The sequence below is a fragment of the Bubalus bubalis genome, chromosome 18 (genome assembly GCF_019923935.1).
Source record: "Bubalus bubalis isolate 160015118507 breed Murrah chromosome 18, NDDB_SH_1, whole genome shotgun sequence".
Lineage (NCBI taxonomy): Eukaryota > Metazoa > Chordata > Mammalia > Artiodactyla > Bovidae > Bubalus > Bubalus bubalis.
In genome coordinates, this window is record NC_059174.1 from 4,654,893 (window position 1) to 4,671,951 (window position 17,059).

At 47.5% G+C, this 17,059-nt stretch overlaps 1 protein-coding gene across 3 annotated transcripts; it reads left to right on the top strand.

Moving 5' to 3' along the window:
• Window positions 1-6,648: 6,648 nt before the first annotated feature.
• Window positions 6,649-15,872, top strand: NUDT7 (nudix hydrolase 7). Of its 3 annotated transcripts, XR_003104462.3 has the most exons (5): window positions 6,649-6,779; window positions 8,292-8,445; window positions 9,478-9,636; window positions 14,570-15,059; window positions 15,406-15,872. XR_003104462.3 is itself a non-coding variant. In XM_025268435.3 (4 exons), the coding sequence occupies exons 1-4, from the start codon at window positions 6,682-6,684 to the stop codon at window positions 14,936-14,938; spliced, it is 780 nt and encodes a 259-aa protein (XP_025124220.3). In that variant the 5' UTR covers window positions 6,649-6,681; the 3' UTR covers window positions 14,939-15,134. The 3 variants fall into 3 exon arrangements, 2 of the variants coding, with proteins under 2 accessions (XP_025124220.3, XP_025124221.3); XM_025268435.3 differs by lacking the exon at window positions 15,406-15,872 and having other exon boundaries at window positions 14,570-15,134; XM_025268436.3 differs by lacking the exons at window positions 9,478-9,636; window positions 15,406-15,872 and having other exon boundaries at window positions 14,570-15,134.
• The last annotated feature ends 1,187 nt before the right edge of the window (window positions 15,873-17,059 follow it).

The window sequence follows — 17,059 nt, forward strand, 5'->3', positions numbered from 1 at the left end:
ATTTAGGGGTTTCCCTGGTAGTCCAGTGGCTAAGACTCCACGCTCCCAAGCAGGGGGCCTGGGTTTGATCCCCGGTCAGGGAACTAGATTCCACATGCCGCAACTAAAGATCGTGCACACAGCAAGGAAGATAGGAGATCCTTCATGCCACAACTAAGACCCAGCACAACCAAATAAATAAATATTTTAAAAATGAAAATTTTAAATTTAGTTCTGTCACATTAGCCACATTTCAAGTGTTCAATACCCACATGTGGTCAGCTGTCACTGCATTAGAAAGTGCCAACAGAGAGCATTTCCATCATTGTAGAACATCCTGCTGGACAGTGGCTGCTAGAAGTAGAATCCTCCACCATCAGACCCTTGAAATTACTCTGTGACAGCCCATGTTCTTTTCTGGCTTCCTCTGAAGACCTTATACCATGGCCAGTGCCCTCCAGCCCTGACAAGACTATTGTGTGGTCTTTTTGGAACAGCCTGGGGCTTCCTTGGTGGCTCAGTGGTGCAGAGTCCTCTTGTCAATGCAGGAGACACAGTTTGATCCCTGATCCTGGAGGACCCCGCTGGTCACAGATCGACTGAGCCTGTGCACCACAACTGTTGAGCCTGTGCTCTGGAGCCTGAGGCACGTGCTACTGAGCCCACGTGCTGCAGCGGCTGAAGCCCTCCTATGGTAGAGCCCATGCTTTGCAGCAGGAGAGGCCTCTGCAATGAGAACCCTGCACGCCACAACTAGAGAGCAGCCCCACGATTGGAGAAGGAGCCAGGGCAGCAACAAAGATCCGACCCAGCCAAAAATACATTAATTAACTAATTAAAAAAATTTTTTTTTAAAAAAAAGGCAACCCGGCCAAAGGATCAGCAAGGAACCAGAGGCTAGCCGCAGATGGATTGCATGCTTCTTAAAGAGTTTGTCCACCTCGCAGTGTTCATTATCCCAGATACACCAAGAGACACTGCAGCCCTGAGAGCAGAGCACAGATAGCATGCTTTCTGCTGAGGCAGAAAGAGTGGGTTGGAGAAGGCACCACGCTAGGTAAGTGGTGGAGTCTGGACTGGGGAGGGATGTAAGTTTCCATCTCCTCTCACCAACCTGTACAAGCAATGGGGTTCAATCAGGGTTGAATGCTGAGCTCCTGGTGGGCAGACTCAAGGCCAAGGTGAAGGCACAGAGGAATTCTGCAGAATTCCCTGTAGAGTAGAATCTGTTTCTTCCACTGAGGCTGAGCTTCCCACATGCGCTGGAAAACCTTAAGCCAATTTGCTAACTAATTCACATGCTAATTGAGACCAGACTGCTTCTCATCGTGTTGTGCAGTCATGCCATTCCGTGCATTCTAGGCTGAGCCTTCATTTAGATTACAAATTTCCCAGCACAGTTGTTACTGGCAATTAAACCTACTTGATTGTTCCATTACACAAAGATTACATGACTGTTAAGGAATCAAATATAACTAATCTCTATGTCATTTCTAAAGGTGCACAGAAATAAGACCTGACAAGAGTAGAGAAATCTGTGAAAGATGGGCGCTCATCAGTTATTGTCAGTTTTTGGCAGGCCTGGATCAAAGAAACTCAGAGATTTAAGGCATCTTAATATGCAATCATATATCTGTTTTATTGTTATTACACAATGAAAATTAAACATGAATGAAAAAGCATCATGAATTACTTTGAAAAATCACATTGGCAGTACTGGGAAATAAATTCCCAGTGATTTACACTTTTGTAGTCTGGGGCTGTTCTAGAAGCATTTTTCCCAATAATCCCTATCTAATCTTTTGTTCCCAGTCCACACCTGCTGCCAGAAAAATCAAGGACTGTCTCAGGTCACTGACTTCTTGGCTCCAGTGTCTATCCAGACTTCCTGGGCCTGACTGATTTTTACTCTTTTATTTTTTCCATATTCCAATTAAGTAGGGATCCGTCCACCCCAGCCAACTTTGTACAGAACAATCCGCTCAACTGCCCTGGAGTCTCTGCTGAGATGGACCTGCCTGAGTTGCCAGCTCCCAAGCCCTTAAAGGAAAATGGTCGCATTGCTACCAGGAATGATGGCTCCTGGCACTGGCTGGCCCCCATCTGCCTTCCCTCTAGGGCTGCTACATCACCCAGTGTTAGAAGGTGGTGACTTTTATCCTTTCAGCATCAAACATCTCATCTCCCTTGGGAGCACTCCCTTGGGAGCATTTAAACTAGTGCCTTTGCTGGTACATCAGAATCACCTAGAAGCTTGCTCAGAAATGCATGTTCCTAGATGAATTTCCACCCTGAGATAAAATATCCGTGGGGTGGGATTCAGGGCACTTAGATGTCCACGCAGCATCCTTGCCCCCGGATAATTTTTGAGACTGAGGACCCCTGACCTGTTCAAAAAGGAATTTCTGTTTCAACCTAATCTTCAAAGAACTCTGTCTACTTCCTCTACTAGGGCTTCCCTGGTGGTCCAGTGGCTAAGAATCTTCCTGCCAAAGTGGGGAACATGGGTTTGATCCCTGGTCCGGGAAGATCTCACATGCTGCAGGGCAACTAAGTCCACGGGCTGCAGGTGCTGAAGCCCACGTGTCCTGAGCCCGTGTTCCACAACAAGGGAAGCCAGCACGATAAGAAGGCCTCGCACCCCAACTAGAGAAAGCTCGCCACAACTAGAGAAAGCCCAGACTCAGCAACGAAGACCCTGTGCAGCCAAAAATAAATAAATACACCTTCCTCTGTTAGAAGGGCCAAGTCTGTGCCTCCTTAACTCTCTCTGATTTGCTGGGGAGAGGGGTGGGAGGTGGAGGGAGGTGATGGAGACTCGTCTGCAGGGCCCAGCCCAGCACTTGTAACCATCATCCCCTGACTGATATGTGAGAACGAACCTGAAAGCTCCCCTCTGACACTTCCCAGCAGGAATTTAGAGACCTTTGCAAACTGAGGAAGGAGCAGAGGAAACTCCCATTTCTTGAATGTTGTTGCCCTAATGGTCGAGAAGCAAGCGACGACAATGAAGACAACGCAAAATCTGGTGCAGTGGGTCAGGGGGCCAGCAGCCTCTACTGGACTGCGGGGCAGCATCCACTCGGAGTCTAGCTTTTGTTCCTTTGTGCAGACTGCAAGACTGTCTTTGATCTTATCTTTCTCAGGCACTACACCGACATAGTCCAAATCTCCTTGTTTTGACCCCAGAGGGTCCCTTCTGGGCTAGTCTCGGGAACAATTAGCAAGTGTGTAGGCAGCGTTCATGCCTGACACTGACCCGGTGTTCCAAGGTCTACACCTTCATGATCCCAGTCATACTCCCTTCTGGGGTTGGCCTTGAGGTTTGTAACAAGGAGATTATTCTTAAGAAAAACACAGTTTCTTAACATATGCCGTTTTTCCAGGTGCTATTTCTGTGAAATTTCTCAAGGCTGTGAAAGTACATTATTAGGAATTTCCACTATACTTGAGCTTTATTTCCTGGGAAAATAACACTAAGTGCTTAGTGTTTCCTATTATCTTACTTTCCCTCCACATTCTACCTGGAGCCCACTGCCTACTCCCAGGCAGAATTAATCCCTTCCCCACCACTCCTCACTCTCCAGAGTACTCTGCCCCCACCCTCCTGGATTAGAGCACTTTTCTGGCATTAAAGCTAATTGTTTGTGTAGGTCTTTTTCCCCAGACATCCTTTGCTCCAAAGGCTGGTTGGTATTTTCTTGATCTCTGCACCACCCAGACCTGGCCTTAAGGTGCTGCTCAAATTAAGTTTCCAGGTGGGTGGACTGCAGATAAGGTCCACCCTGGCCCTCGGGATGTGCCTCTTTGACTGAAATGCACATGGAGGTGTTGGCTTTGCAGGCTGGCCTGAACCTTTTTATAGCTTTGTTTTTCTTCAACACATTTTCCAGAATTTATGTCGCTACCAACATATCTGTGTGCAAAAGCTACAGAGACAAGTTATTTCCCCTAGAAGACACTGCCCATTAACCTTGAATCCTGTATTGTTTTGCATATACACACACACACACACACACACACACATATATATATACATATATATATAGAGAGAGAGAGAGAGAGAGGGAGAGAGATGCATTTTACCTTGTAATGCTATAGCTTCCAGCATTACAAAAGCCGTAACAGCTAAGTGTTTTTCGAGCAGTATTTCTGATTGAAAGCAGATGCCCTGCATTTAGCCTTGGTACACAGCAAAGCATCTCAGGATGCTGCTTTTTTACACAAAGGCAATCCAGACCTCCTCCTTTCTGATGTCAGAGAATGGATAGGTATTTTTCAGAAGGTTTAAAGCATTTTTTTTTTTCTGGTTTTTTCAGTCTGGACTTTTAGAAGAGCTCCCGCCTCCAATTGCCCCCCAATTTCTCTTCACTTCTAATCCATCTCCCACCATGATTCCACAGAGATCTTCCTGAAAACCCAGACCTGTTCATTCTTCTTCCTTCAGAAAGAAGTTCAACCTCCATCTTGCTGTGGTTTCCAAAGCTTTCTCCACTCTTCCCAGGGCTCCACTCTGCAAGATGCCCTTTTTGTTCCAGCCACGCTGCACTCCTTGACTCTCTGAAACTCTTCACTCAAGCTTTGGTTTCTGCTGTTCCCTCTGCCTGGAATGCCACTGCCCCCACTTTGGCCTCTTGAAACCCCACCTAGCCCTCAAAACCTACTCGAGTGCCAGCTCCCTGCTGTGTGACTATGGGCAAGGCACTGACCCACTATGAGCCTCAGTTTGTTCATCTTCAAAAGGAGGATTCAACCAAAGGATGGGCAAAAGAAGAGAAAATAGAATGCTTGAACAATAATCTCCAGCCCCCAACTCCATCTTCACTCTTTTTATACAGAGCTAGAGCACACTACACATTCATTATCATCCCCAACAAACTAAGAGGTCTTGGGGGTCAGGGGGCTGCACTTTAGACATGCCTGGCACAAAGTATCTCTGCAATGGATATGTCGATTCATCTCTGTCTCACTGCCAATCAGATCCACATAATTCACAGGCCAGTTGCTTGCGAGAGGTTGCATCAAAATAAATGAACTCAAGAGGTCAGAATGATCTAACCTTAACCCCTAGCTGTGTGACCTTAAGCAAGATATTGTTTTTGTTTTTGCCATGCCCACAGCATATGGGTTTAGTTCCCCGACCAGGAATGGAACCCACGCCCCCTGCATGGGAAGCATCCAGTCTTAACCACTGTATCACTAGGGAAGTTCCCCAAGCAAGAGACATTTTTAAATTTCCTGATCTGGAGAGTGAGGATGGCAATACCTCTGTGGGAATAACCTTACTTCATGGGGTTGCTCAGAGGACTAAGTACATTAACATTTAAGAGAACAACTATCATCACTATTCTTAGGATGCCATCAAGCTTTTGGTTTGGGCTTTCCCAGCCTTGGCAAACTGGCAAGGTGAACAGCTGAGCTCAGTGGTCTTGGAGGTCTTGGAAACTGTGGCCCAACCCTCCCACGACCAGGGCCACACTGTAATTTTCATGGGCCCTAGGTAATTTTGGTTTTATGGACCTTTCTCCATTAAATAATAAAATGAATGTTATTTTAGGACTGCATTGGTTAAAGATGAATATAACCCAAGCAGAATTCATTATTGTATACTGCTTCTTATTATATTCATTTTCTTCTTTTGAAAGAAATTAAAATTAAGGAATTCCCTGGCAATTCAGTAGTTACGACTTGGTGCTTTCACTGCATAGGCCATTCAAGGTGGCAAAAAAAGAAAGAAAGAAATGAAAATTAAAACATTTTTCATGGAGTCCTGAAATTATGGGGGGCCCTGGGCATTGCACCTCCTGTACAGGATGGAGAAGTCAGCCTTAGCCTTCCATCTCGGAATTAATCTCTTGAATGTCAGCTCAAACCAGGCTCCCTCTCACTGATCTTCTTCAGCCACTTCTGGGATCTTTGCACAAATTCATTCTTTTTCCTGAAACTCTCCCCCCTGCCCTTCTCCCTCTCAGAGCAACAGAACTCCCTTACAATACAGCTCACCGTGCTATACACCCAGTTTCTGATCCAGCATCTCCTGGGTGGGACCCGAGAGTCTATCCATTTTTAACAGCACACACACGCTGCTGATGTGGACGGTCGCGGCTTCTCCCAGGACCACACTTCAAGAACAGCAGCTTTCCGGGTCAGCTCGGATACCAGTCTCTCTGGGAAGCTTTCTCTGATTTGCTTCTCCCTCACATGCTCCCCAGGGACTAAGGGCTTCATCTAGGTAATTGTCTGAGTTCTGTCTCCCTCTCTCCTATTTGACTGTAAGCTCCGTGTCTGTTCACTCACCGTCCGGCCTGCAAGTAGATGCTGGGTAAACATGTGTGGACTGCTGTTCAGAAAAACTGAACCAACTTGACCTCCTAGCAACGGTGAGTACGAATGTTAGAATTCTCTCAAGTCACCAGCACTGCATTCTCTCCCTTTCCCCCTTTTCAACAACTGTCAATTTCAGAATTCTTCCTTTAGCTCGTGCCTTTGAGGGAAAGCAGGAAGAAGCTCTGCGCGACCAGGAAGGCGGGGCCTTAAGCCCCCACTAGCCCTGCCCCCCACGCCTCGGCCCGCCCCACTAGCCCCGCCCCGCCCCGATCTTCAGCCTGCGGCTCTCGGTCCCGCCCTGCGACCTAAGCCAGGCCCCGCCCCCAGCCCCGGGCCCGCCTCTCTCCCCGCCCCAGGCCCGGAGCTGCTCTGCGCATGCTCGTCCGGCAGAGTTCCCTGGGAGGCGTTGCTGGCAAGAAGCGAACTTTTCCCGGGACGATGTCGCGACCCGGCCCTCCCCAGGAACCGGTCAGGTAAGGCCTCCCCGACCTCTGGCACCCCGAGCCGGGCCTGGCCCTGCCTTGATCACTGCGCGGCCGGACAGGTTGCGGGCCGTGGGTGGCCGGGGCCTTCTGGCTACTTGTTGCGGGTCCCGCCTGCCCTCCTTCCGGAGCCCCACGCTCCGGACGCTCACCTCCTTTGGCAGCTCGCAGGGTCCCCGGGCCTTCGCGCCTTCCCCCGCCAAAGACAGAGCCGGGTTTGCACACTTGGGGGGCGCACAGCCCTCGAGGGCTTCCCTCTTCCGCTCGCCGAGCCTCAGCCGTCGGACAGCGAGCCCGCACCAGGCAGCGCCCGGTTCAAGGTCCCCGGGCTACTTCCAGCCTCAGTTACACAAACTCTCTGAGCCTGGAACGTGATCGTGTTTTCACTTGAGCCCACCCAGAATGTAGTACAGAATGTACCGACAGTCGTGTTTACCTGGCGATTACTCCGAGCACCAGCTCCTTATGTGGACGGTTTTGCAGACTGTTGCTTCTGCTGGTCCCTGTGGTCAGTTCTGGGCACCACACTTTTAAGCAGTCCCTCACATTGCTGGTCGGAAATTCTAGTTTCCTTGTCTGGACACCGGCCTGTGTGCACTAGGATGTGCTCTGGAGTCCCCTCCAGTGCCAGCATTCCTGTGACTCTTCAGGCCATTGGGGCACTTTCAACACCCACTGCAGTTTCCTAAATACATTATTGAGCATCCTACCTCCTAGAAAGAGGCAAGAAATAGCACACATCTCTGGCAAGCATCTAAGGACTGAGACATTTAAATGGCAGCCACAGAACTGTATCATTTAATCCTTACAAACATCCTCAACATGTCACACATCAGGAAAGGGGGGCTTAGAGAGGTCAGTCCTAACACTTTGAAACCAGTCTGGCTCACTTAAACACCAGCTTTTGCCCCTTACACAAAACTGCCTTAACCCATAGTTATGAATTCAGAGAACAATGTGTGGTTAAAGCCTAAATACTTGGATTTTACTAAGTCACAAGTGTACCCAGCGGTCTTTGTTGTAACATGCCCTCTGGGTGACTCTGTTGCTGCATAAGTTTGGGAACCAGTGTTATAAGGTATTTGAAGACAAGGGTTTGATAATGTGACCTAAGGGCCAGGTTAAGAGAAAGCCCTTAACCTTACTATGGTTTAACCTTTGTAACAATGAACTTGCTCTGCAAATCTGTCTTCCTGAGTATTACTGTGGGTTTCAGCACTGAACTATTGCACAATTGAAAGAATATTTTACCATCATTCAAAATTAATTTAGATTTTAAAGTGAACTCAGGTACTAAATTGGGTTCTTAGTAATTTTTGCCTCACTTTATCTTACCAAAAGTCACATGATTTGGGTATTATTATTGCTGTCATATTATTAAAAAGTACACTGAGACTAGAAATGCTAAATACCAGGACACATAACAAAGCAGAAACTCATGCAGTTTAGGAGCTTTTTATCATAACTCTGGTTACTAAACTGTGTGGTTTGTTTCCATTTTAGAAACAGTTTGATAGATGACGCTAAGGCCCGCTTAAAAAAGCATGACTCTGGGACTGAATATTCTCACTGTTCATCTAACAAATGTTCGATCCTTCTACCATTGTTGGCTAAAGATGGGAAACTTTACCTGTTGTTCACCCTCCGGTCAGAGAAGGTAAGTGACGAAAAGTTTCCTGACCTTAAGGTGTCAGGATGTTTGAAAACCCCATGAAATGTGGTCACTGGCACATAGTTTGAGGTTCCAGATTCTCAGTTGGCTTTCAAAGTTGTGATGTTCAAGGGGTACATGAAGCCACAGAATCATGTGGCTTTTTACGGAGAAGTTTTGGAAAGTAAAATAAGCAATTGAGCTAGCAAGTAATTTAAAATACTTTTATGCCAGAGTTTCTTATCTAGTCATTGCCATTCGGGCTGGATAATTCTTTGTTGTGAGAGTTACCCTGTACATTATGGGATGTTTAACAACATCCCTGGCCTCTATCCACTAGAAGCCAGTAACACACACACAGACAACACACACACTTTGTGACAACCACATATGTCTCCAGATATCGCCTGCTCTCTTGGCAGGGATGGGGGGCGTAAAACTGCCCCCACCAAGAGCCACTGTTTTAGATTAATCCCACCCCAGGTATAGTGTGTGTATATGTGTATCCAGATCACTTTGCTGTATACCAGAAACTAACACCACATTGTAGATCAACTGTACTTTAAAAAATATATTTTTTAAGTTAAGGAATAACATTTCATCTCAATTTTAAAAAATAGTTGCTTATAGAACTGTTCAGACTCATTGACAAGAAATCCATCTGAAGCATTGTGCCCAGACCAGTAAGCGCTCGATAAAGGTTATCCATTCAGAACCCTGCCCTTTTCATTATCCTTTTGCCTTTTTTCTCCATCAGTGTAAATCTGTGTGTGTGTGTGTGTGTGTGTGTGTGTGCTATCTTTGGAGGGCAAGGAGAGAAAAATCAGAAGTGAGGGTAGTTCTCCTAGTTCAATTTTTTTAAAGGACTCAAGTTTAAAAACAAGAAAAACTTTTCTTTTTGGTCTTATTCCCTACTGGTTGCCACAAGTATGGGAATGGTCTCTGGCACAAGACAGAAATTCAGCACATACTTGTTGAGTAAGTGAGTGGTACCAAACTTGGAATCCCACACGGCGGCTCTGTTCCTTCCATATCCAGCTGAGAAGGTCACCCGGAGAGGTCTGCTTTCCTGGAGGTAAGTGCGAACCTACGGACGCGGACGACGTGGCCACGGCTCTCCGGGAGGCCCAGGAGGAAGTGGGGCTGCGTCCTCATCAAGTGGAGGTGGTCTGCTGCCTGATGCCACTGCCGTTTGATGTAAGGCTGGGGATGGAGCTGTCTGGCTTAGACTCGTGTGAGCTCGCAGTAGGTAGACTATCTTCAGGATCCCACGACCCTCAAGCATGCGGTACAGAGTCAAGAGACTCTGGCTCATGTGTGGACTTTGCCCCCGCTGGGCTAAGAGGCCTTGGGCAACCCCCACTTCCTATCTGGGCCCCTCCTTCCCCATCCAGAAATGAAAGGGCTGAACGCCATCAGCAGTTTTCAGACTGGGTGCTGTGGAACCCTGTAGATGCCTCAGTGTTCTTTCGTTGACATTCAGTTCACAGTTTTCTCCAGATGGGTTTATTTTTGAGAATTCTCTTGAGAAAAGTAACACACACTTGAGCATGCCACATACCAAATTTTAGCCCCTCGGAGGCCACTGAAGGTACTCATTCTTGCATATACCATGGAACCAGGCTTCTCCATATCACATAGATTGAGCAATATCCTGAGATCTAGGGAAGCTGTCTAGAAACAGTCACTACTTGTAACTGCATTTCTGTTTGAAGCAGGATTTGATAGTATATATGAAACAAACATAACAATGAAAGGGGTCCTGGGACTGATAGAGCTGGACCTCATTTCATATGAGCTGATCACAACACTCTCACTGTTATACTAAGTAGCAGGTGGCACTATAGTCGTGTCCAATTCTTGGTGACCCCATGGACTGTAGCCTGCCAGGCTCCTCTGTCCGTGGGATTCTCCAGGCCAGAATACTGGAGTGGGTTGCCATGCCCTCCTCCGGGGATCTTCCCAACCCAGGGGTCAAACCCACGTCGGGAAGATCCCCTGGAGGAGGGCAGAAGACGTAAATAGGGTAAATTTAAAGTTGCATAACAGAATTATTTGACTGGTCTAAAATTTTCCATGTATACTTGTAATTTTCGAATGGTTACCGATTTCACAGAGAGTTCTCACGTAGCCATGCTCAGGTCCCCCTGTTGCTGACATCGGACATCACTGTGGCACATTGGTGACAACCAAGAAATCAGTGTCAGCACTCTACCATCACTGAACTCCACGCTTTACTTGCCTTTCACTAGTTTTTCTACCGATGTGCCCCTTTCTGTCCGGGATCTCACGCAGGACACCATGTTGTGCTTGGTTGCCGTGTCTCCTCATTCTCTGGTCTGGGCCAGTTCCTTAGACTACCCTGTTCTCATGGCCTTGACACTTGTGACTGGCACAGGTCAGGTGTGTTCTTCCACTCTCCTCAATTTGGGTTTATCTGATACTATTCTCCTGGTTAAGCAAAGGTTACAGGCTTGGGGGAAGAATAATCCCCCAGAGGTGAACTTCACTCATCACCTATCAGAATCGGTATAATTTTTTTTTAAATAGTATTGGGCTTTCATGTGAATTTTTATGTCAAAGGAAGAATTCCACTGATGCCTAAAAATTAGAAAGCCAGATTGCCCTTTGTGACGATCAATGATGCTGACATCTGTCCTAATTGGGTCCATTTTAAGAATAGAGAGGTCACCACTCCCAGGAGATTTAGCTTGGAAGAAGGCCATTCCATAAATGTGCCCTCAGTGAGAAAGAAACGAGACAGAAAAGTAACATTGGATTAAGACAAGACGTATGCCAGTTACTTCCTCTGTGTTTTCTAATGGGAGCCCTTTTCAGGGGATAGCTGCAAATCTCCTGGGACATCTTAGAGATTTATTTTAGAACTCTCTTGACAAAACACGTAATGGTTATGGGTTCCCCAAATGAGAGTAAGTCCATTTCCAAGGTCCCCAGGGTTGCTGAGTTCACCCGTAAGGGGATCACATACAACAGTTCTCACAGGTGTGTGTGTGTGTTCAAATGACCTGCTCCTGCTATAATGCCAATCACACCACCGAGAAATTAGAATGAAGAAAGGCTTTCAAGGAGGATGTACTGTATTTAGAAGTGCCAGCGAGGGTCGTTTTGTTTTTTGGACTTCGCAAATCTTTTAAATATGGTTCAAAAGTGCCATTTATTTAATGCCTAGAAGCCTATTCTAATTCAGTCAGAATTCTAATTCTTGACTGGGGGTAATTTTCTCTCTTGGGGAACACACACAGGGCAATGCCTGGAGATGTTTTGGGGTGTCACTGGCTTTTCCCCATGCCTGGTGTTAACCCTCCCAGGCCTTCCAGCCCTCAACCAACCTTCATACATGTCACTGTATCATACATGTATGAGCTTCTCTCTACAAAGGCCTTGAGGGACAGTTCCCCTTTTTCTCTGCACATGGCCCATAACTCCCAGTCTCCATCCTTTTGTTCGCTTCCTGAAGGCCCGATTCCTGTAACATTTCAGTGGTGTGTCCTGACTTCCAAGGCTGTTTCTAATAGTCTGCAGTTTCTTCCAGGAGCTCTAAAGCCTGGCTCATCCTATTTCCAGAGCAGAAGCCAGTCTCTGGGATTTCAACTCAGCAAATGGGCAAAATCCAGGCTTTTATGGGTCCTGGGGTGTCTGCCACATACCACCTTTTTCCTGCCATTTCAGACACCTGTGTTTTTAGACATGGGATGTGCAGAGTTGCTACTTCAGCCATAAGTTTCCACAGTCTCTCTTACTTTGCTAAGCTTGAACCCTGTTGAGCGTGCCTGACTCCCTATCTAGAACATTCAGTCTTAAACCCTGATCTCCCTTTGAGGCTTTGCTTTGATTCTTTTTCTTTCCTGCACTAATTTCCTTAGACTCTGACATGCCAGTTCAAGGGCTGGCACTGGCCATGAAAGTTCCTGCCCAGGCACCTGCCTAATAGGCGTGGCCCTGAGACCTCTGAAGGGCCTGAGCCACAGCTGGGGATGCTGCCCCGTGGTCTCCAGGCCGCTTACTGGTGTGCCAGCTTGGAGATTTGGTGACCAGCATTTTGATAGAACTTGAGCACTCGACTCCAGCATGTGGGCAGCAGGCCTAGGGTAGAATCCTGGCTTCTGCCAAGTGGGAGCTGGGTGTGGCCATGGGCAAGTTTTTTTCTGATCCAGTTTCCATTGGTAAAGCTTCTTCAGGAGCAGGTTGTTATGAAGAACCTGGGGGAGGTTGATGGATTCTAGACGAGGGGCCCACAGGCTGTGGGGTTTGAATGGAGAGAGCAGCCACGGATAAACGGTGAGCGACACTCCAGGCCCTGTCCAGATGCTTTTTTTTTTTTTTTTTTTATTTCTTAACTGGAGGAAATTTGCTTTACAGTGTAGTGTGGGTTTCCGCCATACAACAATGCAAATCAGCAGTAATTATACATGTATCACCTCCCTCTGGAGCCTCCCTCCCTTCCCCCATGCCACCCGTCTAGGTCACCGCAGAGCGCCAGGCTGGCCTCCGCGTATCACACAGCAGCTCCTCGCCAGCCGTCTGTCTGACACAGGGGAGTGTGCAGACGGCGATGCTGCTTTCTGCCGTCGCCCGCCCTCTCCTTGCCCCTCTGTGTCCACGAGTCCACTCTCTGTCTGGGGCTCCATTCCCTTCCTGCACGTAGGTTCATCAGTGCCACTTTTCTCGATTCTGTATATAAGCGGTAACAGTCCTCTTAGGCTGTGTTTCTGACACACACAGACACACACACACACTCTGGTTCTCTCTCGGTACTCATGCCCTCAGGCTCCTGGAGCCGCACCCCGCCCCCATGGGTCAGCACTGACTTGATTTACTCCTGGCCAGGCAGAGGCCGGGGATGAAAGCCCAGCTCCCTCATCATCTCCCGGGACAGACCGAAGTACACTTTATACGCTGGAGCTGCCCGCAGCATCCCTTCTTGGCTTCCTTGCTCCCGCCCTCAATCCTTTGTCCTCAAGCTCTTCCTTAAGAAACCCCTGGCATCTGAGCCTTCATCTCAGTGGCTGCTTGAGGGGACCTTGTGACAGAAGAGGCTGTCAGGCAGGCCGAGCACAGTGAGGGCTGCTGCTGGGTCCGGGCCTCGGGGCAGCTCACGACCCCAGACGTCCCACCTTACGACGTCTTGAGCCCGCGCACCCCTCCTCCGCTCCCGGTCCAGATGTTGACTTGCGTCATTAATTCAGTTAACCATCTGAGTCATCACTGCTCTTCAACATGCATTAGCTGCCCTCCCTCAAGAACTCCCACAGGCATATTGGTCCTCCTGTAGGAGCCCAGCCCCACAGTGTCTCCCTGGATTTCCCCACCCACTCTCAGGAATTCCCTAATTCGTCTCCCTTTCTCATTCAAGGTCATGCCACCCCCATCAGCTCCTACACTAAACCGCAGGCCTCCCCTGCAAGACTCCAGGTAGAATCTTTCAGGGAACAGCACCCTGCGTTCATTTCAGAACAGTGGTGGTTATAAATAGAAATCTCCCCGCCAGCTAGCCTCCTAGGCTCCTCTGTCCATGAGATTCTCCAGGCAGGAATACTGGAGTAGGTTGCCATTTCCTTCTCCAGGGGACCTTCTCGACCCAGGGATCGAACCCACGTCTCCTGTCTCCAATCTGCATTGGCAGGCGGATTCTTTACCACTGAGCCAGGGAAGCCCACACCTCCATTTAAGGGACATAAAGTTCACTTATAGAAGAAGTTTTATGTCACAGACTGCTCTGGCCTGTGAGCTTAGTTTATGCTGAAGTAGCATGCGTTTGGGAGAAGGCAGTGGCACTCCACTCCAGTACTCTTGCCTGGAAAATCCCATGGGCAGAGGAGCCTGGTAGGCTGCAGTCCATGGGGTCGCTAAGAGTCAGACACGACTGAGCGACTTCACTTTCACTTTTCACTTTCATGCATTGGAGAGGGAAATGGCAACCCACTCCAGTGTTCTTGCCTGGAGAATCCCAGGGATGGGGGAGCCTGGTGGGCTGCTGTCTATGGGGTCGTACAGAGTCGGACATGACTAAAGTGGCTTAGCTTAGCTTAGCATGCGTTTAGACATACTTTTTTTTTTTTTTTTGAAACTGTATCTCTCACGTCTCAGTGTCTTCGTGTTCTGCTTTCAGAAGGATATGTGGATAACGCCAGTTGTAGGATTTATAGACTCCAACTTTGAGGCCAGACCGAACCCGGATGAAGTTAAGAACGTGTTCCTGGTGCCTCTGGACTACTTCCTGCGTCCCCGTGTTTACCATCAGAGTCACCTGACACGCTGCGGTCGTCGTGTTATTGTTCACTGCTTTGAGTACACGGACCCTGAAGATGGTGTGACGTACTGCATCCGGGGACTGACCGCAAGATGTGCCGTGTTTATCGCCTTAGTGATTTTGGGGGAGAAACCTTCCTTTGAGGTTGACTTTAATCTCAGCGATTTGATTCCACCCTTTGAAGAGTCCTTCCTGAAGCCTCAGAAACATGCTCTGAGCAAGTTATGATTTATGAGACCAACACCCAAATGACTCTCTGAGCAGTGTTCTTGTGGGCTTAGCCACGGAACAATGATTTGACCAGCTGTTGGAATTTGACAGGTGTGAATATTTTTACTGCAGCTTGAAGGTAAAAAACCTTGCCTTTTTCCCAGTTGCCCTCTACTGTCTGAAAAAGCAAAAGTCTTTCAAAAGTAGAAAAATGTGTTTATACTATTGCATAGTTTAATCCCCAATATGTGTGACAATACTTTTCTTACATGTGTAAGAAAAGTGGTCCAGTGGCTAAGACTCTGAGCTCCCAAAGCAGGGGGCCTGAGTTCAATCCCTGGGCAGAGAACTAGATCCCATATGCTGCAACTAAGACCCAGCACAGACAAATAAATAAAACTAATATTTTAAAAATATTGTTGAATGTATGACCATGTGGCATTGATCTTATTTGTACGAGGTAACCTCTCTCTCTCTGTTGTTAGGTGTGACAGAAACTCCTGACCAGCCATCAGAACACACCCTCCTCCTTGGCTGTAGAGTTGAAGCTGAGCCCATAGCTCCCCAGGCAGAACCAGCATTGACTAAGTTCCAGTGCAGTTAAATGTAGCTCTGAAATTGAATTTAGGCCAATGGGATGTGAAATCGTTCTTGCTGGTCATCTCCAATTTCAATTTAAGAGATAAACCAAACTCCCTCGATTGCCTTTTCCATGATTTATCTGCAGCCCAGCCTTGACTTTACAGATAAGACAATTCCTGCAGGAAAGTCAGAGCTAAAAGATGTAAGAGCTTGGATCTCTGAAAGACTGTGGAGCAAAGCAACCTGCCATCCTGGGCTATTCCTTTGGGACTGTTACATGGGAGAAAAAGAAAGCTCTGTCATTTCTGCCACTGTAATTGGGGTCATTTTGTTACAGCAGAGCTATAGCCTGAATAATACACCATAACTCTTGAAAATGGTTGGATGGATATTCACCCAAACTTGAGGTGTTGTCAGTAATTAGAATTCAAGATGATCTGACATTTAACATATGGTTCCTGGGACATGCACAAGACGACTTTGGGTGTTGGTGGGGTTTGACAGTCATGATCCAAAATAGCTGAAAGAATATGAGAGGCTGACAATCAGGGCAGATTATCTGCCTTAATATGATAGCAGAAAAACACGCATTTCAAGGACAACCATCAAATCAGAGGTCAGAGAGACATATATTCTGAATCGCACGCCTTGAAATCTATTACTTCTTACAGGGGCATCATCGTATGTCAAACTTTAGAGTTAGCAGAGATTTCTTTCCTTAATTAAGGTGTTAGCCATCCTGGACCAGATCAGGGACCGAGGGGGTCCTGTGTTGTAGCTGAAAATACGGTGCCCACACGCTGAATCCATTTAGTCAGCCATGCCACTGTCCATTGCTGCTGAATTCTGATTTTCTGAGAGCTGGCGGAGGAAAACATTCAATCTGCAGCTTTATGCCCGTAAATGTTGAAACGGTGCAAATCTGGCTGCAGCCTCGAAAGCAGATGTTGAGTGAGTTAACCCGTTAACATTCTATAACCAGCCCTGCAGGAACAGGCCTACATTTTTTCCAAACAATTATAGAGGAATTTGCAAATATGTATTTACAATCTGACAGCAGCATAATTGCTGGGTAAATGGTTGACCTCTGGTAGTGCAGAACTTTCCGAACTGTTTATGCAAACACCACAGACCTGCCTAGTTTCTAAGTGGAGATGACCCAACCTAAGTCCTCACTCTGAGTGACATGCATGGCCACCCAACTGGCTCAGTCAGAAAAGAATCTGCCTGCAAGGCAGGAGACACGCGGGTTCAATCCCTGGGTCAAGAAGATCCCCTGGAGGAGGAAATGGCGACCCGCTCCAGTATTCCTGCCGGGATAATCCCACAGACAGGAGCCTGGCAGGCTACAGTCCACAGGGTCAGAAAGACCTGGACATGACTGACTGACTGCACTACACCAACACCACAGTGTGGAGGTATCGCCCACCCCCTTTTCAGTGGTTTATTTCATGAGAGTCATGTTCAGGGTTCTAGTTAAATATCCTGTTACAATGGCCAGACATTTAGGAAGTCTGACTCAAAGAAACTATTGGCAGAGCACTGATCTCACAAACT